Raw genomic sequence first — 22,559 nt, forward strand, 5'->3', positions numbered from 1 at the left:
CATCTTAATTTTAACTGTGACTATATAATGGTCCCTTATTTCTTAATAGTATTCCAACATAATGATCTGTATGCCAGTATTGATCTGTAGGTAGATATTTCTCTAGATATTAACTTCAAGAGACACCATACAGTACAAGCTGTAAATTGATCTTCGGAAGCCCCAGAAGGGCGCTGCTAACGAGCAATGGGAAAAGAGGGTTACGTCTTGGTGGAATGGGTGTGGGAGTTGTTCAGCAGAGATAGGCTGCTGGACGCTGCGGATCCCAACCTCATACATTGAATTTTTCTTATCTAGGCTCAGCCAGGTATGTTAAGTATAGTTTTATATTTATTTAAAAGTTAAAATTGTTAATGATTTGAAAGATAATATATTTTTTACTTTTAGTTTAATTAATATTTTAGCTAAAATTAATAAAGATATTATGAATATTTAGCATTTGTAAATAATATTTTTTTAAAATTAAAATTATATACTATTATGACTCAATTTTTCATATTTATGAAAATCATTAAATAGTTTTTTTTTAAATATATATATATATATAGTAAAATTTAATTTTCATTAATCTATAAATTTATTTATTATTTAACTAAATAAAAAAAAAAAAAATTAAATACTTAAAACCATTCAAAATTAATGTTGTATTTAGAGTTTTCCAATATTTCTATTATGAGTCAAAATTTATTAAGACAAATAAGTCTAATATATTTCAATATTTTCATATTTCATGATGAAAAGTGAATGAAATATTCAAAACATGCATTAAGAAATTAAATATATAAACCTAACATAAATTTAATTGAAATAGTAGTAATAATTAACATTGAACAATATTTATTTGAAACTATTAGACTATATTTTTATATACAAATATAGTAACGTAAACTAATACAAGCTTTAAATGTCATATATAGTACAAGTCAACTCAAATTTGACTTTTCACATTTACATCACATCAAGATTTAATATATTAATCATATGATTCACAAAATTTTCCTAAGATTAATTTTTATGTAAACAGTAGTAATAATTAACATTGAACAATATTTATTTGAACCTATTAGACTATATTTTTATATACAAATATAGATAGTTTCAAATAAATATTGTTCAATGTTAATTATTACTACTATTTCAATTAAATTTATGTTAGGTTTATATATTTAATTTCTTAATGCATGTTTTGAATATTTCATTCACTTTTCATCATGAAATATGAAAATATTGAAATATATTAGACTTATTTGTCTTAATAAATTTTGACTCATAATAGAAATATTGGAAAACTCTACATACAACATTAATTTTGAATGGTTTTATGTATTTAATTTTTTTAAAATATTTTTTACTTTTAGTTTAATTAATATTTTAGCTAAAATTAATAAAGATATTATGAATATTTAGCATTTGTAAATAATATTTTTTTAAAATTAAAATTATATACTATTATGACTCAATTTTTCATATTTATGAAAATCATTAAATAGTTTTTTTTTAAATATATATATATATATAGTAAAATTTAATTTTCATTAATCTATAAATTTATTTATTATTTAACTAAATAAAAAATAAAAAAATTAAATACATAAAACCATTCAAAATTAATGTTGTATGTAGAGTTTTCCAATATTTCTATTATGAGTCAAAATTTATTAAGACAAATAAGTCTAATATATTTCAATATTTTCATATTTCATGATGAAAAGTGAATGAAATATTCAAAACATGCATTAAGAAATTAAATATATAAACCTAACATAAATTTAATTGAAATAGTAGTAATAATTAACATTGAACAATATTTATTTGAAACTATTAGACTATATTTTTATATACAAATATAGTAACGTAAACTAATACAAGCTTTAAATGTCATATATAGTACAAGTCAACTCAAATTTGACTTTTCACATTTACATCACATCAAGATTTAATATATTAATCATATGATTCACAAAATTTTCCTAAGATTAATTTTTATGTAAACAGTAGTAATAATTAACATTGAACAATATTTATTTGAACCTATTAGACTATATTTTTATATACAAATATAGTAACGTAAACTAATACAAGCTTTAAATGTCATATATAGTACAAGTCAAATTTGACTTTTCACATTTACATCACATCATGGTTTAGTATATTAATCATATGATTCACAAAATTTTCCTAAAATTAATTTTTATATGTCTACAAACTAATAAAAATTAACTTAATATTATTACATAATTATAATCAAATATATTTTATAATACATAAATGTTAATCTTTTCTAAAAAAAATATCAAATAAATATCTACAATTAATATGAAAATATTAATATTGTATATTCACATATTATATCTCTAACTAATATTACATATATTTAGTTATAATAATTTAGTTATAACAATTTTTCATACGTTTTGGAGTAGGTAGGGACTCATGCTCGACAAAGCTCTTGTTATTTAGTTGATTGGCTATTTGTGGGAACTTCGATCTAGAAATTAAAATTTGGACAGAAAAGCTATCAATTCCGGCTAGTTTTTATCTCACTTCACTTTTCACTCTGGTTTTAATATTTATTAGTTGTTATCTTCACTTTTAACTTTTCTTTTTCTTTTTTCTATTTATTTTTATAAAAAAAAATTATGATTTCGTGACTTAACTTTTGATTTTTAAAATTAATTTAGATTTTAGTTTTTAAATTATTTTAATTTATTTTTTATATTAGTTTTTTTTCTTTAAATATTATTTTTGTAGTTTCTACAATTTATTTAGTTAATAGAGTATTTGTTAGAGACGTGGCTATTTTTCATATTATTTTTTTGTATATCTCTTATTAATTTTTCATAATAGACTTTTTGATGCTGATTTTTTAAATGATTATTTTCTCTTATTTGATAAATTAAATTTAAATAAATAATATTTATTAATCTATTTTAGAAAAAATTAGTAAATATTATGTTATTTAGATTAAAAATTATTAATAATTTAATTTGTTCACATAAGATTATATTTTAAAATCTTTAATTTTAATTATTATTTTTTATTTATTTAAAAAATAATTACTTTTGATCTCCACATTAGCTCATGTTGTGATCTCTATTTATTTAACTCCTGATTTTTAAATTTTTTTAAGTTTTAGCTTTTAAATTATTTTTTATATTGATGAGATTTTTTTAAATGATTATTTCTTTTTATATTTGATAAATTAAATTTATTACTTTATTTTAAAAATTAAGTAAATATTATATTATTTAAATTGATATTTATTAATAATCTAATTTGTTCACATAAGATTATATTTAAAAATAATAATTTAATTATTAAGTTGCTAGTTATTATTAATTTTTTCTATATTAAATATTATTTCAGGGGACATGACATGCTCAAATTTTGAGCCATTTTTAATTTTAGGAATTTGAAATTTTACGACACTTAATAAAAGGGAATTACTCAAGGAACTTTTAACCGCTTTTCTTTGGAGGGTGGTTGTTTTGAAACTAAATTATTGAAGAATATTAAAATAAAAATAATTTGAAAAATAATTTTAATTATCTTTTATCAAATTCAAACCTCAGTCAAAACGAACTTGGTGAAAAACCACAGCAGCACCAAAATACTCACGAAAGGATTTAGGAATGGAAAAACTTTGGATCACTAATAAATGCATAAGCAGCACAAGGGTTTTTTAACACGGAGTTTCCAGTTTGACGAGGAATTCTGTAAAATTGAGCTGAGGGCAACAGCTCCATAGTCCATTCAATTGATTGAATAAGATTTTTGGTATTGATATTTCTTTGTCTTTGTTTAAATAGTTTGAATCTATGTTGAATTAAAATCAAACTTGAATACAGCAAAATATTATAATTCTAATCATATACTTTACTAGGGGAAAAAATCACAATTTAAAATATTATGTGACTGTCATATTATACATCTTCATTTAAGAACTTGAAATTCTTGCTGCACTTGTCTTATTTATTTGTTTAAAAAACTTAGTAAACTACATTCCAATGCAATGTAATTAATGACAAGAACATGAATGAAAAATATTTGATTTCACAATTTATGACCTAGATTCTTAATTTTATTTACTGTTTTCCATGCTATAAACTCAGTAGTTGGAGATCAGTGGAAATGTCTACTAGATGATGATTTCTGTTTAATTAAATTTATCCCATGTAGAACCATTGGATGAGGAACTTCATAATTTTATTTACTGTTTTCCATGCTATAAACTCAGTAGTTGGAGATCAGTGGAAATGTCTACTAGATGATGATTTCTGTTTAATTAAATTTATCCCATGTAGAACCATTGGATGAGGAACTACAGAAAACATACTCGAAACTGAAGTTAAGCCTTTTCCAATAATAAACGCTCAGAAATGGTGGCGCCAAGGCCTCAAAACATTACTCAAAAAGTTTCCATGCACAAGTCAGAGCTGTCAGAGAGGTTCATATCCCACAAACAAGTACATAATAGATCCAATGATTCTCAACCATTTGGTTGACTATTACGCCTGCTTGGATCACACTTCACACAATCAAATTAGGGGACTGTGTGGGGCTCTAGCAAGGTTTCATCAACAGCTCCTTTACTAAATTAATGACCCCTACCGCATCAACTGTCCAAGCAACTGATACTGGTCGAATGCCTGTCCAAGGATTATTTGAATTCCATCTGTTAAAGAGACAGAATGTTGTAGTAATCAGGCTCTAGTTTCAGTATTGTATGAAGTAATAAATCAATACGTATTCTTTATAACAAAGGAAATTTTTTGATTGATATTCTAGAATTTGAAATGAAATTCTCAATGCTACCCAGGTGCATGGTCAACCAGTGATTTGGGTGGAAATCCATACTTCCCAGCAGGATTCCGCTCCTGCTAGGACTGGCCCTGTTGTTCCTGAAAGAGGCCAAGCTGGATAAAAGTTCACTGAATTGGCATAATGGACACTCCACAGACCTAACATCTAAGCCTGAAGTTTGTGTCTGTAGTGCAGCCCCAACAAAAAGTTTCCCAACAAAAGAGATATTATCATATGATGATCAAATGGAATGGAAATAAGAAAGACGCACTTTTTCAATCCAAAATCCATCAATGTATGCCCAGTGCAGATACCCTGAGTCTCTACACGCACAGCACCATTCTTATATTCAAAAAGATGAGGTTTGATTAGGGCTGCAAAACAAGTGGGGTCATGTAGATATATTCCTGCACATGAAGAAACCACATTGAGCACAAAATGTTTGCAAGTTGAGAAGACTTACTTGAAGAATCTATAAGAAAATTTATTTAGGTAACATTCCACTTGGATTGGCTATAGTAAAGCAATCAATAATTAGAACCTCCCAAGTACACTTCAAACTCGGAGAACTGGAAGTTTTTGCAAGTTAAACTGCCTACCATTAAGACTTTCCGATTTTAGGTGAAAATCTCTGTAAAACTGGCACATGTTATAGATATACTCTCCATGTCTTGCTTTTGAGTCCCTGAGCTCACACAAATCCGCCTCTGACATTTAAAAGTAATTTGTTTAGTAATCAGTGGTCATATTTTATATTATCATCCGATATATAGTATAGGAAACATGAAAGAATTATCGACATACCAGTCAGAATAACCTGTGTGGTGACGTTTATGCCAACCACCACCATTTCTGCTCCACAAGTGAATACAATGTCAGCGGCTTCTGGATCCCCATAAATCTGTACATATAAGAGAGGAATGCATGTTAGAATGTTTTAACTGGCCAAAAATTGTATTGTAATTATTAAAAAGCAAATAGTAAAAAATCTTCCACACTCTTGCTGTGGACAATTTTAGCAGAAAGAACTTCTGTTCTTTTTGGGCAAAAAACGAGGGATAAAAATAAGAGAACCTCTGACGCTGATACAATACCAAGATTTCCCAATGGCCAAATCCAAAACAAGGATGGACAAAAAAAACTAGAAGGATTTTCTCAGTGTTCCATGGGGACCCGCACCCCCCTCCCAATCCTCGGAGTACCCGTCCCCGAGATGTCCCCACACCGGGTACTCACGTACCCAAGTACCCCCACCTCCGTCATTCTACAACCATGCTGCCGCTAGTATGGGGACTTGGATTTCTATTTGACTTTTGCTTTTTGAATGTTACTATTGGTTATGTAATATGTTACTATGTTGAATGTTCAATGGTTCTAGTTCATGTTGCAATTTGGCTATGTTCAAGTATTTTAATTTGGTATGTTCTACTGAAACATCATTTCATAACAAGCATTTCAAGTTCTATATGTATACTATACAACACTCCTCGTTGCCCCGTCCTCCCCTTGCCACCATCCCCTGGCCTTCCCCCCACCGTCCCGAAAATGAGGCCCATTTTCCCCATCCCGAAAACTCGTTCCAACGTCCTCTTGTCCCGACATATCCCAATACTGGGGTAACATTGGATTTTCTACAATCTCATCTCCAAAAGAAACCCAAGGAGCCTCTCAATAAGTCATAATCAAGGAAAGCAGGGAGCTTCTTATCAGTAAGACTGGTGAGAGCAAGATGTAAAGCATACCAAAGAAGCCAGGAAAATCCACAACATCAGCAAAAAGATTCAGAAAAAGAGTTTTTGGATCCACAATAGCAAGCAGGATGAAAATCAGGATATCATTTACAAGATTGAGGAGTTGTGAGGCTTTCTCAGGCTTAAGAGAACCCCACTCAAAACATTCCAATTACAATTTTTGTCAGTCGGCCAATTAGCAGGACAATCCACAAATATGTTCCATTCCAAAAGTATATTAACAAAGCAAATGACTTCAAACCAAAAAGCAAGTTATCAAATTCGCTCAGAAACAATTACCAGCTCCCAGGAAATCTCACTAGTCCTCCCAATTCAGAAGAGAAACCATGATTAAGGAGTCAATTTCACAAAAAATATTTTCACAGCCTAATGCATAAGCTTTCACTAAGACCAGGAGAATAGCACATACTTCTATCTAATGGCTGGTGTTGAAATCCACAACAGAAAAGAAGAAAAAATGAACAGACCCATACTAATTACCAATCCCACAAAGCAAAGCCATGTGGTATTGAACCTCAATTGCCATGGGAGGAACTGACAGAATTAATTTTAGGAAACCTAAAGGTGGGGAAGACATTTGCAAGAGGGCACAACGTAAGAGTAAAGCTCAAGGCATTTGGAAATGTGAAGCTGAGAGGGAGACACCCCTTCATCAAAAGAGCAGTTAGCACCAACAGTCTCCTTAACAGAATCCAGAGCCTTTTGCCAGTGTGATTATATTCTAATGACCATGCAAAATTTGATGATTCAGTTCAAGCCATTTCTACCAGATGATGGAAGGGGTCCAAGTTCCCTAGCTACCTTGAGAGAACTAACTGCAAAGAATGGCCAGCTCATACCTGCCCACAACTTAGACAAAATAGCATATACAACAGGTTGGTTCCAAATCTGTCACTGTTGTTTGCACAAAACAAGAACAAAAGGGCATTGGAAGAAATGGTGAGCAAAGGACTCCCCTTAAGAACTACATATAACACATTTTAAAGGGCTATAAATTCTACATGTTCTAATATCACCTGGAGCGAGTCATTGGTGTCAAATAAAAGCAACATAAAAAATTTGCACATGGGTCAACTAAGTTTATTCCAGATTTTTCTCCACCAAGGAAATCTCTATTCCCAGCATGTTATGATTGCAGGAAAGAGTACCCAAGAGCAACCATTTATGTTCCTTTGGGATCATGGCCCCACTCAAGAAAATCAGCATCTTCAACTTCAAGAGAACCACAAGATCAATCAGCAAGGATTGAGAACAAGCAGCCCAAGCTTTGGGAGAAAAACCCCTCAAGCCAATTCCTAGGACCTTTCTCATAATAAATCAGAGATCTCCCCACCTCAAGAGACCTTCTGACATTAGAAACCTTTGACCACCCTATTGCCATAAAACTTGACTGACAAGTGGAGAAGGGAGAGAGAAGAGAGGAGCAGAGGGTGAAGATCCTAGGTATCTGTCAAGAAGAGTGCACTCTGTGTAGTTTTAACAATCCAGAAAAGATCATTCTTGATCATAGATGTCCCTTTCTTAATAGCATCCTATACAACCAAGCCATATCCAACTAAATTCATCCTCAAGAGTTCAGAACTAGCAACCTCTCTCGAGTATTTGAAATTAAGTATTTTAGCCCACTGCCTAGCTGGATATTTACACCATCTCCAATAAAGCTTGGTGGCCCAAGCTTGGTTATTAAGGAGCATCAAAGAGCTTCACCACCATCTTGTGTAGGGGCACACACTTGATCCCAGCTAATGAGACTCCATGTGTAAGAACTTCCTCGGAACAACATCAAAATCCTTCAGGATTCTTCTGGGAGTAGGTAAGATGAGGAACCTATAAAGAAGCTGAGACTAGAAACAGACTTTAGCAAAATAAAACGGCCAACAAAGGATGGTCATCAAAAGGTCCACTGATCCACCTTCATTTTGAATTGTGTTTGTTGATCTTTTTCCCTTGATCCCTCTTGGTATTAGCAATAGATATTGCCAAGATAATCAAATGGAAGCTGCCCTATTTTGAAGCAGAGAATAAGGGCAATTCACTACTAGATGCTTAGGGGGGTATTAAAGAGGAAAAAAATGGACTTATCTTCATTAATAAGTTGATCAAAAGAAACGAAAAAAAATACCAAAGCTTTCCTGGGATTGATAGTTTCCTGAATCTTAGCAACACACAACAAAGCTGTGTCATAAAAAAAGTTGAAGATGGGTCAGTACATCTATACTCTGAGCAATAGACCACCTTATGAAAGCTGCCATTAATGTTCTAGTTCTTAAGCAGTTGACCCAATGCTTCATCTATGAGAATAAAGCTTTAAAGAGATAAGTGATCCCCTTGTTGGATCCTCTGCAAGAAGATAAAAAAGGAGGTCATACCATTAAAAAGAACTAAAAGAAAGGAGAATCCATAGAACACGTCACTGTTTGTTCCATTCCCAGGAAAAATCAATGGCCAAAAGAGTATTCCTAAGAAAAGACCACCTAACCCTACAATAAGCCTTAGACATACAACTTGATAAACATAGCTTTTTCCTTATAGGACATAAACTAAATGGTCTGAACAACATCATCAAGATTTGGCACCCTTTTAGAAAGCTCTCCTGTTTAGGAATGATGACAGAAGCCATATTTTGTTTAGGGCAATCCATAGTGAGTTTGATAGTGATCTTGTAAGTTTGTAACATCGCAAAGAGCAACAAGACAAAACAAATTAAAAGACTAAAAGCCTCCCTTTTGGGATTAAAATCCAAGAAAGTGGTATTGAGTGCCTTTAGCATTTAATTGTTCGCTTCAGATTCTCGAATCACCTCTAATAGATCGAGCATAGATCGAGCTTCAAGATATCCCAAAATTGCTAAAGAAGTTCAACAAGAAATCATACAGGCTAGGAGTCATACCTTTCTTCATTTGAAAAATCAAATGATAAAGCTCCTCAAGAGAGATGGGACTCATCAACAATGTTTTCATTGTTTGTAATATGCACCCTTGTTTTATTTTGCTTTGTTTTCTGTTTTGAATGGCTCTAGAGAAATAGATGGAAATGGAGATGAAACAACTGCAATAACTCTCCCTTCAAAGTATCTACAATCAGCACTAAATTGACCGTGTAATATATCATCAAAATTAAAGATACCCAGATAGTGAAATCACAATACAATAAAATATCATATCCAGTTGCTGATTACAAATAAATTAATAATATTGATAAATAGTTATGTTACCACATTTGCTCAGCACACCCCAAATTCGAAAGACAGTTCAGTTGGAATTCGAATTCAGTTCACATTCACTGGAAATTTGCAATCAGCCATCTCCTCTACCAAAACTTCTGTTTCTTGAAGAAAAGTCACATTTGGATGATGCTCTTGGACAAGATCACAAACAATCTTTCGATGGAAGAAGGTGCCCAAACTTTAAGTATTCCAGGAAATTACAATCATTTATGGGGTGTGGAGTAATGCGAATTTGACATGTGATGACACTATATTCTATCAAAGATTCCCAAAATATTTTCGTTTTTTACTAATTATGTTTTATTCCATCTTTGTTGATCGATCTGAAAGAGTTATTTTTTGAGATTCTTTTGATGCGAGCCCGAGAGAGGAGGAACCTTCTTCTTGGATCTATCTTTTGAGGTGTGGGATAGAGATCCCTCTAGTATAACAAAATCAGACTTGTCTTTAATACATCATTTGTAATCAAATGAGGGACAATGGTCTATTGGTAATTGTGTTGTTATTGATGTGAACCCGATGTCTGGAAATATGTGCTGTTATAAGTTGGATGAATGAAGCATTGTTGTGGTCATTGGTGGTTCAGATGATGCAAATTGGAGAGTAGTTGTGTTATGTCAGACTAGTCAGAGACATAGCAGGCTCATTAGATGGCAGCGTATCAATCCAGAATTATGGTATGTATTGTTAATATTCAATTTTGGTCTGGTGTGGTCACCTTGGTTGGTGTCTACATGATCTGGGAATTATTTGGATGATGTTTGAGACTCATAATTGAATTAATAAAGAAACTATCTAACTATTGAAATAGTGCATTTCCTTATGACTATGAGCTAGTATTTTGCAAGGCATTTTTCCACATTTCATCCTCCAGTTGTGTAGTTCAGGATTTAGAATTTGATGGGTGTCAGTTACCAACTGTCAATTTTTCACGACTTAATATCTTCCAAAGAAAATATATGAGTTTGGAATCCGGATCGCAGTCTTCCTACATAAGGATTTTCAGTTGGCTCACTACAATGCTCTATATTAAGAAGTGATAGCAACATATGAGACCTCCTTGTTGCTCTTAGTTATTGTAGTACCCCCAAAGTGACAGTGTTCTGTTATATAACATCCTATTGTGTTGTAAAACACACATACCCCACTGCAGATGGGGACGCTATTGTGAGGTTTTCACGTCATCGCTCCATTGCAAATGGGCCCCCCCTCTTTTTGCTGGTAGATCTAGGTAGTAGAGTGAATTTGGCAACAATCAGGGATTTAGAAGGCTTCTTTGGAAAAAACTTGAAAAGTTTGCAAAAAATTGGCTAAGTTTGGCAGTCAGGTTTTTGAGCTGAGGGAGAGTAAATTTGAATATAGAGTGAGCTGAAACACACCTTCATCTCAAGCGAGGGAGATGAAGCCTCTTCTCATCTCATGTGGTGTAGATGAAGCCTCTTCTCATCTCAAATTAAATGTGGAGGAAGCTCCTCCTCATCACATGATTGAATAAAGGAAGAAAGAGATTGATTTGAGCATTGGGATTAAATGAACAAATTTATCATTAGAAGATACAAATTCAATGTAAACAGTAATTAATACTTGCATTGAGCTTTGGATTAAAAATGCAATTAGCATTGGATTACATATTTAATAAAATTAAGCAAGGGGATATCAATATTAATGGCATCAGTTAGGGTGGAAATTAATGTTAACTTGAGATAAGACCCAATTTGCCTCTATTTTGCAAAATATGGATTGATTTTAAATATGATTTAATTGATTATATATCCATTGTGACATTGAATTTATCCAAATGGGCAATTGGAATTAATGGAAAATAAATCATAAATGGCAATAAATTAAATATCTTCCAATCAACTTTAAGTTGTGAAAGACCACACATTAAATGAATTAACCAAGGTCCTCAATTTTGCAAATTTCAATCAATTTCAACCAAAGGGGGGCAATTCAAATTGAAATATTCAAGGAGTCATCAAATTTAAATAATTAGCATCAATATTATACAAGGAAAATAACAATTTCTAATGATGCTAATTATTATTGGGTGCAAATCAATTTGAAGATGAGAGATGAGATTTCAATTTGCATTGACCAATTCAATTTTGTTATTGGAAATTAGAAACAACAAGTTCGCGATGATTTTCTAAGTCTTACTAACTTGATATTTTGAAAGTATCATTTAAAGTTTCACAATTATATATAAGCGATGGTTTTCCTTGCAGGTTAAAAAATGATGAGGTGGCAGCCATATCCTAAATCAATGAGAATATGCCAAGTGTCCTACTAGAAGAATTTTATCATACTGCGTCTAGATTCATAGAATCTATCAAAAGAGAGAAAACGATAAAAGAATACTCTCAAAGATGACTTGCTGTAAATACAAGTGGCGTCATCTTATTGGTTCATTAAATGGTGGTTTTGTCAACAAATTTTCTACTTCTACAAGCTTCTACCTAACCTATCTTCTCACTAGCCCACAACATATTGTACTTTTTTCATTGGTCCATTTGTTGGTGCACTTTATTTAGTGGTTAAGCCTAATCTATTTTCTTATTGGTCCACGAAGGCAATGCAACTTTCTAAGTGGACCACATGGTGGTGCCTAATTGTAACTAGGTGGACATTTAATACTTGTAGCTATGGTTATGGAAATCCTAAATAGGACTTATGTGGATTAATCTTGGCCATTGATTTCAAAAGCAATCCTGGCCATTCATTGTAATTGGGTCTCTATAAAAAGGCTTGCTCACATCATTTGTAAAGGGAGTTATGTTGGAGACTTCTCGCCAAATTACTACTAAAATTGTTCTCTATTCATTGTTGGTCTTCATGATGGATATACATGATCATTTTGGAGCATTGCATGATTCTTTGCATCTCTTACTTAGATTAGGATTTCATTATATATTAAGTAGAAGTAGAAGTAGATTGGATGGAAGATAATGTTCAGTGGTGATCAATGGTGAAGCTAGTGTCCATACTTTTTGTTACTTGCTGATTGTAAGTGAAGGTGTAAGATTAATTTGGGCCTAAATTGCAAGTTTTTAACTTCTAGAGGAGATGTTTTCTTAGATTGCGCCTTTATAGGGTATTTGGATGAAAATTGCCAATGCCAAAATCATTCATGCATTCATAGAAGCTAGTACCCTCCTATGCGTAGTTGGTTTGGCGAAGCAAGGATCAGTTAGAGGCTCACCCCATCATCAACATTATCTTACATTCCTAGAGTTAGATAACTTTTTCTTTTTTTTGGAAGTGATTGATGTAGTTGAACCAATTGATATCCATTGAATGAATAGAGTTAGTCCCTTTGTGATAACCAGCATAGCACATCATTTAAACTGAGTAGAGTCCACACTTAAGAAGGAACCTTGAGGTTGTCTCATTTGATCAAACAATCCGTATACATTGTTTATCATATGAGCATTAGAGCAACCATATCCTATAGAGATTTGAAGATTTTGTATTTCATCTCAGGATACTAAGTATTTGATTCTATATCTTGTAGTGGAATAGAACTCACATCAACAGACCCCCTCTTTTTGCTTGGTTGTAGAGTAGTTAGTTGGCTTAGTCTAGATTTGGTAGTGGTTTTGAATTCTTGGGGTTGATAAAATGAGAAGTTTGAGCAACTCCGTATGCAAGTCAATGCTCAATTGCAAGTTTGAACAATGAAATAAGGGAGATTTTCAAGTAAGGATCCAACTACTGCTAAAAATTTTGGTCTGACTTTGAGTAGGATTTCTTTTACTTGAGTAATCCAAATCCTTGACCTAATTAGGATTCGAAAAATGATGAAAATGCTCAAATTAAGGTTCATGTTGCTTGAATGGGGCACACACTTAGAGCAACTTTGGAATAATTCCAAATGTAGGTCGAACCCAACCTTGCCTTGGAATTATGTTGCAAGACACCGAAGGTTCCTGCCCTTCACTACAAACATTTCCAAACACCTACAAAATCCCGACCAAGGATAATGTCAAGCCCAAGGATTTCCGCCCTTCAAATGCCCTGCATTATCAAAAGTGCAAGGTTGCAATCAAGTCAGCAAGGAGAATCATTAAATTAATTGCAAAAATCATGAAATTCAAATTTCAATTGGGTTGGCTATGTAGAGTATGGCAAATTGAATGTATTCATAAGGCAGGTCAGCCTTGTAATGTACCAAAAGATAAGCCTTTTCAAGCTAAATGAGTATATAGCAAGAGTTGGGCACACCATTTCAACATCAATCCTGTTCTATTCAAGCAACTAAATAAAGGCAGGGCAGTCTCAACAGGAGCAGATTTGAAATGCGATCAAGGCAGTTTTCATCTCAGCGAGGCAGATCTAAAGGAGGAAAAATCAAAACCAGATTTATTGAGAATTGGAAATCAGAGATTGAAATGTGAAGAAGACATTTGGCTTCCCATTGCAAGCTGAAACTAGGTAATCTTGCAGACCTGAAACATTAACAAACTCAGAAATCCACAAAATTTCAATCAGGTTTGGTTTGAAACTAAGTTTGCAATGATGAAATAATCAAATCAAAGAGCTAGCTGGGCACGTACAAAGAGAAACTAAGGAAGTTGTTCACTGTCAATACAAAGATTGACACAACTGCAAATTCTATGTCAAGTTCATGCGATGTTTTAACTTTGTTCATATTTGTCATTTTGTAAACTTAACACAAGGTTTTCTTTTATTTTGCTAGGTGAGGAGGAAAAAGATGATCAAGGATAAGGAAGAACCATGGCAACTTCAAGGATACAATCATGAGGAAGTTAAAGCAAAAGGAGACCTTCAACATGAAGATAACAAGCAAGAAGATAACGTGGAGCTGCATATTTCACGGGCATGAAGATGTTTACAACATCAAGGGAAACATGCAACCATCAACAAAGTAGTTGCAAGTCATTTATTGGGCTTACAAGGAATTTTGCAACATGAGAATGACAGTGCAATAGCAAGGCAAAATTCAAAGATAAAGTGACTGCAAGGAAGGATGAAAATCTACAAGTTCAAATCATCAAGAAAGATCGAGATAAGAAACCAAGACAAGTTCAAGAAGGTGTCAATGAGAAGATTTCCAAAAATCAGGGGGATGGACAAGTGGAATTGAATTTTTTCATTGGTCAATCCTCAAATGGATATGTATCTCAAAAGCATTCGAGTTTTCTCATTGACCCATGGATTGGTGTCTTATTGTAATTGCTTTGACATGTTTAAATGCTTGTAAGTGGTAGTTATATTAAGTTTATTTTGGCATATTCTTGGCTGTTGACCTTGGATCAATCTGAGCCATTCATTGTATGCAAGGCCTTTTCACTTTTAATTCAATAGTTAGGGAAGAAACTTGGAGAAATTGTTGCCTAAATACTGCCAAAATTATTCCTAATTCATTGATGTTATAATGGTGTATACTTGTGTTATACTTATTTTGGAGTATCACATGGTTTCTACATTTCCTCATTTAGAATAGGATTTTTTAGGTTAAGTAGAAATAGTTGAGTAGTGAATTATGGTAAAACTCATGTTTATGGTACTTGTTGATTTCAAGTAACAGTCCACGGTTGGTCAAACTCATTGCAAGCACTTAACTTCAATTGAGAGTGTTCATTTGGATTTTGCCAAAATTGGGTAATTAAATAAATGTTATCAATATGAAAATCATCCCCACATCCTTAGAAGATTGCACACTCCTTTGCATAGCTGATTTGACAAAGCAAGGACTGGTTTAGTTCCACCTCACCATCAATAGTCTCTTGCATTAGTTAGCTTAGATCCTACACCCAATTTCTTTTTGCACTTTGTTTCATTAGTAGTTGAAGAGCCATCAATGCTAAATGATTCACATTTGCAAAGTTGACAAATTGTCCACAAAATAAATAGTGTAAGTCCCTGCGTAGTTACTAGCAAACCACATCATAAAACTGAGTTGTGTCCAACAAGAATTTGCAGGTTCACAATAGGAACCTCAGAGTTGAATCTATGATCTTTCTGCAATATTAGCATGTGTGATGTCTTTGTTCAAGAAAGGATTAGATATTTGGTGGTTCATCTTAGAATACTAAGTGTTTTATCCTCCATGTTGGAGTGGTCACAAAGCTCACATCAACATATCCCTCAAGGTGTGCTTAACAAGCTATCTCAGTGTTGCATGACATCTGAAACTTAGTTTTTATCTCTAGTATAGTGTACCTTCCTAGTGTGATCTCCTAAAAGAACTTGATGATCTACGAATTAGTTAGCTTAATACACCTTGCTAGACATGTGTCAAATCCATTTGAATTGCCTAGGACTCCAAGCATAACACAACTTGTTTGTTTGATTCATTAAGAAAACAAGAGTATGCTCCCAAATCATTGGTCAACTAGAATCTAATATTTATAGAAGATTATGATAGATAACCATTAGATACTAAATAGAGATAATAGAAACCATCTATTATCGTAATACCCTCCCTTAGGGCCCGTTTGGTGAGTGGAATAGGAATACGTATTCTGGAATACATATTCCAAAAATTTCGAATTCCTTGTTTGGATGCACCAAAACGGGATTGGAATACGAAGTAAAAATGGAATACATATTCCATTTTTGGCCCAAAAATGGGGTTTTGCAATTCCACCAAAATAGGTGGTATTGGAATACGTATTCCTATTCCATTTTTTTTATTTTAGAAAACATAAATTTTCGGGTCCGTGAATTCCCATCAAATATTGGCTGAACCAAACGGAGAACAGGAATACGTTCTATTCCAGAATATGTATTCCAAAATATGTATTCCTATTCCGCTCAACAAACGGACCCTTAATGGTTAATCTATCTAGAGCACGAAGCTGTCAAAAAGCATAAAAGACAAATTTTGTCTGCTCAGAGTGCTCCGCACTATTCATTGTAGGTTGCGAATCAGATTGCTTAGATAGGGCAGCTAAGTGCTTTCGACATTCAACCTTCATGTGCCCATACTTGTGGCAATAGTTGAATTGAATGTTCTTTTTCCCTAAGCCTTTTGAAGCTGGAGCAGAAGACCTCTACTGAGAAGACTATTGTGAACCAAAACCACCTTATCGTTGTCGCAATATTCGAAGATGGTTAGCACCCATTGTTTCCACGTACCATAATTGCAACCATTGAACTTATGATTTTCCTCGAGAAAATATTAGTGAAAGATGCCATAGCACGTTTTTCAATGAAAAACCGTGAAAATCTGTGAAGGCATATTCTTTGAGGCAAAAAATGGAAAGCCCAAAAAATTTGAAGGATGACCCAAAAGAGAGCTCAAAAAATCCAAAAAGATTATGTTGTCGGTTTGTGGATCCATTGGCTCAAAAGTTGAGGCACAAAAATCGAGGCACTCAAAAAAAACATACAACCCAGTTGATATCTCAAAAACCCCATCAAGAATCTGTAAAAAAAAATTGATCTGGTACAGAAAATTAGGGTTTTGAACAAAAACAGCCTTGCTACAAAAAAACCACAAAAAATGGCGGAAATGTGTAGAAAAAACAGATGGATTTGGACAAAAATGGGTTGCAGAACCGAACCAGAAGTTAGCGGATTCAAATCTCTCATAACAAAAACCCTAGTCGGATTATAGAGAGAGTTGGAAGCAAATATGAATGTAAATAATTTTGAAAATAAAAGGCAAATAATTTCAACCAAGAAATTATAATTATTTTCGAAATAATTTAGAGTATTGGCTCTGACACCATATTATGGAAGTAATTGGAAAGTATTTGTTTGTTATTAACAGTGATCAAGAGATCTATATATACAAAAGAATGGAATGATGTTTCCTTAGGAAACGATCATAAAGAATAGAAACTTTCTATTCTAGCTAGGATAAAACTAACAGTTATCTACAAATAACTAAATATTAGAAATATTCTAATATTTATAATAGATTACCATTAACTAATAATAAACGTTTATCTATTATCGTAATAGTTTGATCCATTAGCAAAACAAGAGTATGCTCCCAAATCATTGGTCAACTAGAATAGTGAGTCTTGCTAGTTTGATAATCGAGCATTGGTCATCTAACATAACACAATTTGCTAGTATGATTGTCATTGTCGATTTCCTATCATAATGGAGATGCTAGTGCAATCATTTGTTGTACTACACGAATCACACAACATAACACACCTTGTTGTTTAGTAGGAATCGTGCCCCTTTTTCATGGATTACCTGGCATAACAAAACTACTAGCTAGTAGAATCACCCAACATAGCACACCTTATTGGCCAATGGAATTCATGGATTTTCACATGGCCCTTAGCATAATATAACTTGCTAGCTATTGAATCATGGATTCTTGTCTCATCAGTTGGTGTATGTTCTCACTCTTTCTAGAAGTACACTCATGTTGTTTCAATAGCATTCTAAGAATGACATTAGCAATTGAGACTTTTTAATTATTGAGGTATCTTCAACTAGATAACCTGGAGCCTTGGTTTTTAGTACTAACCCCTTTTGTCTTTTTGTTTTCCTTGTTATCCATTTTCTCCTTTTGTTTTGTTTTTTCTTTTGTCTTGTGTATTTTAACTTAGATTTTTGTAAGCTAAGATTCTAAGCATGGGGGCTTGTTCTCTCGACTCCGTGACATCTCATATGTTGCTAATCTTGCTCTCTGTTACTCTCTGCTTAATTGTAAGTATGAGAATAATGGAGACTCCCGTTGAAGTGAATATTAAATGTAATGTCATAAATTGTACCCCTGCCCTTACAATTTCACTCTTTTTTAGGCCCTCGCTTCAATGTGATATGTCCTAGCTTATTTCAAACCTATTTTTGGCCCTAGCACATCCAAAATATCATCATATCTTAATGTCATGACTAGATCCTATGTTCTAGGACCTTGCACTCTGCAACCGTATTTCTTTAGTCCCTTTTTGGATTTTCTAAGGGTTCCCAACACCACAGTCCCTCTAAGAGGGGCCCATAATCAAACATGTGCAAGTCTCAATTCTCATCATCGATAGTTTGAGCTTTGATATTTCGATATGACCACTGGAACTCGACCTAAATTAAGATATACACTTGAGAAACCTATATAAGGGAATCATTTCTCATTCATAAAGATCTAAGACATTTTATGAGTTCTAATAATTGAGCAAGCATTATTGCATCAAGGCTTGGGGGACTTATCTAAAGATTATTGCATCACCACCATTATCAATCCTAAGGTAATAACACACAACATTTCAACTCTAATTTAGTCTCTTTCTTACCAAGGGGCACGTGAATGTTACAGATCTAACATTCAAAAGTTGCAAAATTGTGCGAAGCAACTTGAAGCATACAATTCTAGCTTTTGAACTTGTAGAAACCAAAGGACGTTGGAGCCCAACTCCATAGTCCGACACTATTTTTCAAAATCTTGGGCAGATGGATATACAAAGCCTTCTTCAAATAAGGGACCTTCAGTTAACAAGAGCACCTTTAGGAGTAAAAAATTGTTTGAATCTATTTATGCTGAATTTTGTTAATATCCTATCATTTTAACTAGATTTTGCATTTTCACATTATAATCATATCCAATCATATCAAATAAAAAAGAGTAAATAATCAGACACAACATCCAACTCTCCTTTAAGATTGAGGTCGGATAGTGTAATGAAGGGACTTGTTTGCGCCCCACCCCAAACCACTACCACCACCACCACCACCAAAAGAAACCCATGCACCCGGGTCAGGTATGTCTTTGTGTCGAGGACTTGGAGTTCCCAAGTCCCCTCATCAACCCCTTCACACCATCATCTTGTAGTTGGGGGTTTCTAGAAGCAAAGTTGTTGTTGCAACATTTATGATAGAAAGGGGGTTTACAAGCTGTCGTAAAGGTCACTCTTACACACACACTACATATGCATATTTATGGAAGTAAGAACATGATTTTGTACTTATTTTGATATAATGCTACTCATTGTAATCATCTTTATGATATTTTTTATATTCATGATGCAATTTTGCCATGTTCAAGTATTTGATATTAGTATTGATTAGCTCTTATGCTATAATACATCATTTCATAACTAGCATTTCAAGTACAATATGTGTAGTATATTACAACACCCCACCCTTCCACCTCCTATCGTTGCCCCCTTGCTCTCCCCAAATTGAAGCCCTTTACGTCTTGACGTCCCCTAGTGTCTGTGTCACACTAGATGTTATCCAATTGTCCCCCCAATAAAAGTGGGAATAGTGATCAAATATTTTCTTAGTTTATATTTCTAGATTAACACACATTTCCACCACTTCACTCTGTTGATTCAATCCCCAATTATGTCATTGTATGGAGGATGACTCTCTTTTTTTGGGGATCGATGTAGTCATCAAGTAATAAAATAGAATACTGTAATTAAGTTTTGGTTCCAAACAATTGTTGGTTAATCAACAATTACTGATGGTTGACATTCTCAACCAGCATCATCTTGCTTATATATTTCATATTGTACATGTAGTCGAGGACCACTAATATGATATCCTATACAGATTGCATATTTGACGAATGAGAATAAAGCTATATCTTTTTAGAATATGTAGGCAATTAGTATGCTAAAATATTCTATAACTTTGCTACTTCCATTTACTTTGTAAATCTGTGATGTACAATACCCAAGTAAATAGGGATCCCATACGCAAGCCAGTTCACTAGAAAATCATTGAGCTCAAAAACATTGGCATTGGTTACTATTTTGGAGTTTGGAGGATAAATCCATCTCTTCTACAAAAATATTTGTTTCTTGAAAGAAAGTGATATTTGTATGATGTTCTTGGACAAGATCACAGACAATGTTTTGATGGGAAGAGCTACCCAAACCCTGAGCATTTTAATAAATTACGATCATTTATGGGTTATTGAGCAATGAGTATTTGATGTGCAACAACACTAGGTTCCACCTAAGGTTCCCCAAACATATTCACCTTTTACTAACTATGTGATCTTCCATCTTTGTTGATCTGTATTAAAGACTTATTTTGATGTGGGTCCAAAAGAGTAGGAACCTTCTTCTTAGATCCATCTTTTGAGTTGTGGGATAGAGATTTCTCTAGAATAACAAAATCAGGGTCGTCCTCAATCAGATCATGTGTAGTGAAAGGAGGGATAATGGTCTTTTGGCAATATGTGTTGCTATTGATGTCAACCTGATGTCTGACAATGTGTTATCATCAACTTGGATAAATGGAGTGGTCATTGGTGGTTCACATGATGCACATTGGAGAGTATTTGTGTCATGTTAGATTAGTCAGAGACATAGAAGGCAGTTCAAAGGCTCATTAGATGGCAGTATATCGGTCCAAAATTATGGTAGTATTAATATACTTCAATTTTAGTTTCCTTACATGATGCGGTCACCTCGGTTGATGGTATACCTGGTCTAGAAGTCATTTGGATAATGTTTAAGACTCATAATTGAATGATTGACAAAATTGTTTAGACTCTAACTATTAAAACAAAGCATTTCATTATGACTGTGCACTAGTATTTTGCATTACATTTTACCACATTACATACCCTGGTTGTGTGGTTTAGGATTTAGAATTTGATGGGTATTAGGCATCCACTCTGAAGTTTTCAAGTCTTAACATCTTCCACAAAAAAAGTTATGAGTCTGAAATCTGGATCACAGTCTACAAGCATAAAGCTTTTCAACTGGCTCACTATAATGATCTACATTCTACTACAGTGAATGGTTTGACTATGTGGTTTTGGGAAGATGTTGAGGATGGTGTTGAACCAGTGACATGAGTTTCAAGGTTGTTGGTTCTTCGGTGTATGATATTTAATAGAAACACCTACAACCCTAAAACTCATGTCCCTGGGTCTATACGACACCCTCAATGTCTTCCCAAAACTGCACAGTCAAACCATTCACTGTGATAGAATGTGGCGCATTCTAGTGAGCCATTAAAAGCCTTATGCTGATAGACTGATCAGAGTTCAAACTCTTGTGATTTTTTCTGCATAAGATATTAAGACTTGAAATCCTGACAATAGGTACCCAACACCCATCAAGTTCTAGGTCTTGAACCACACAACCAGAGGATGTAATGTGGTAAAATGTGGAGCAAAATACTAGCTCACAGTCATAAGCAAATGCATTGTTTCAACACTTAGACAATTTCTTTATTCTTTCACTTACAAGTCTGAACTCAAACATTATCCAAATGACTTCTGAATCAAGTAGACTTCAACCAAGGTGACCATATCATGTAACCAAACCAAAAATCAACTGTACCAATACATATGATGATTTAAAAGTAATATACTGACATATAACAAACCTCCATATACCTCAATAAGTTTGAGATATACAATAATAGGTTTGACACGACACAACTGCTCTCAAATACATTATCTGAACTAACTCAACTACCCTCCAATATGCATCATCTGAATCACCAATGCCCTCAACACATACTCCATTAATCTAACTTAATGACAAAATGTATTGTCAGACATCAGGTTGACATCAATGACAACTCATATTGCCAACAATCTCCCATTTTGTCATTGATGGCAACATTATGTCTGCAAAACTACATATGTACATACTCTTCTCTTTCACCAATATCTCTCCACCTTTGGCATCAAGGCCAAAGGGTATAACATCAATTTCATCCTAAAATTGGACTACATATATTTCCCCATTAATGTGCCTTTATTTCAAAATTCTACCCCTTGGAGATTCCTCAAAAATTGATATAGATATATTCACATTTCTTTAACTATGAACTCAAAAATTGATATAGTTGCACTCTTGTAAGGTAGATGCCTTTATATTTTG

At 33.4% G+C, this 22,559-nt stretch overlaps 1 protein-coding gene across 1 annotated transcript in view; it reads right to left on the reverse strand.

The window, feature by feature from the left end:
• Positions 1-4,240: 4,240 nt before the first annotated feature.
• URH1 (uridine-ribohydrolase 1) overlaps positions 4,241-22,559 on the reverse strand; it is a 76,512-nt gene continuing 58,193 nt past the window's right edge. Inside the window, exons 7-10 of the mRNA XM_089811964.1 lie at positions 5,608-5,704; positions 5,403-5,510; positions 5,075-5,210; positions 4,241-4,675 (exon numbers count right to left, since the gene is read on the reverse strand). Coding sequence (XP_089668090.1) covers positions 4,564-4,675; positions 5,075-5,210; positions 5,403-5,510; positions 5,608-5,704 — 453 coding nt within the window. The 3' untranslated portion in view covers positions 4,241-4,563. The remainder of the gene's footprint in view (positions 4,676-5,074; positions 5,211-5,402; positions 5,511-5,607; positions 5,705-22,559) is intronic.

Source organism: Cupressus sempervirens, chromosome 11 (genome assembly GCF_028749045.1).
Source record: "Cupressus sempervirens isolate cs-2001-9-10 chromosome 11, ASM2874904v1, whole genome shotgun sequence".
NCBI classification, from domain to species: domain Eukaryota; kingdom Viridiplantae; phylum Streptophyta; class Pinopsida; order Cupressales; family Cupressaceae; genus Cupressus; species Cupressus sempervirens.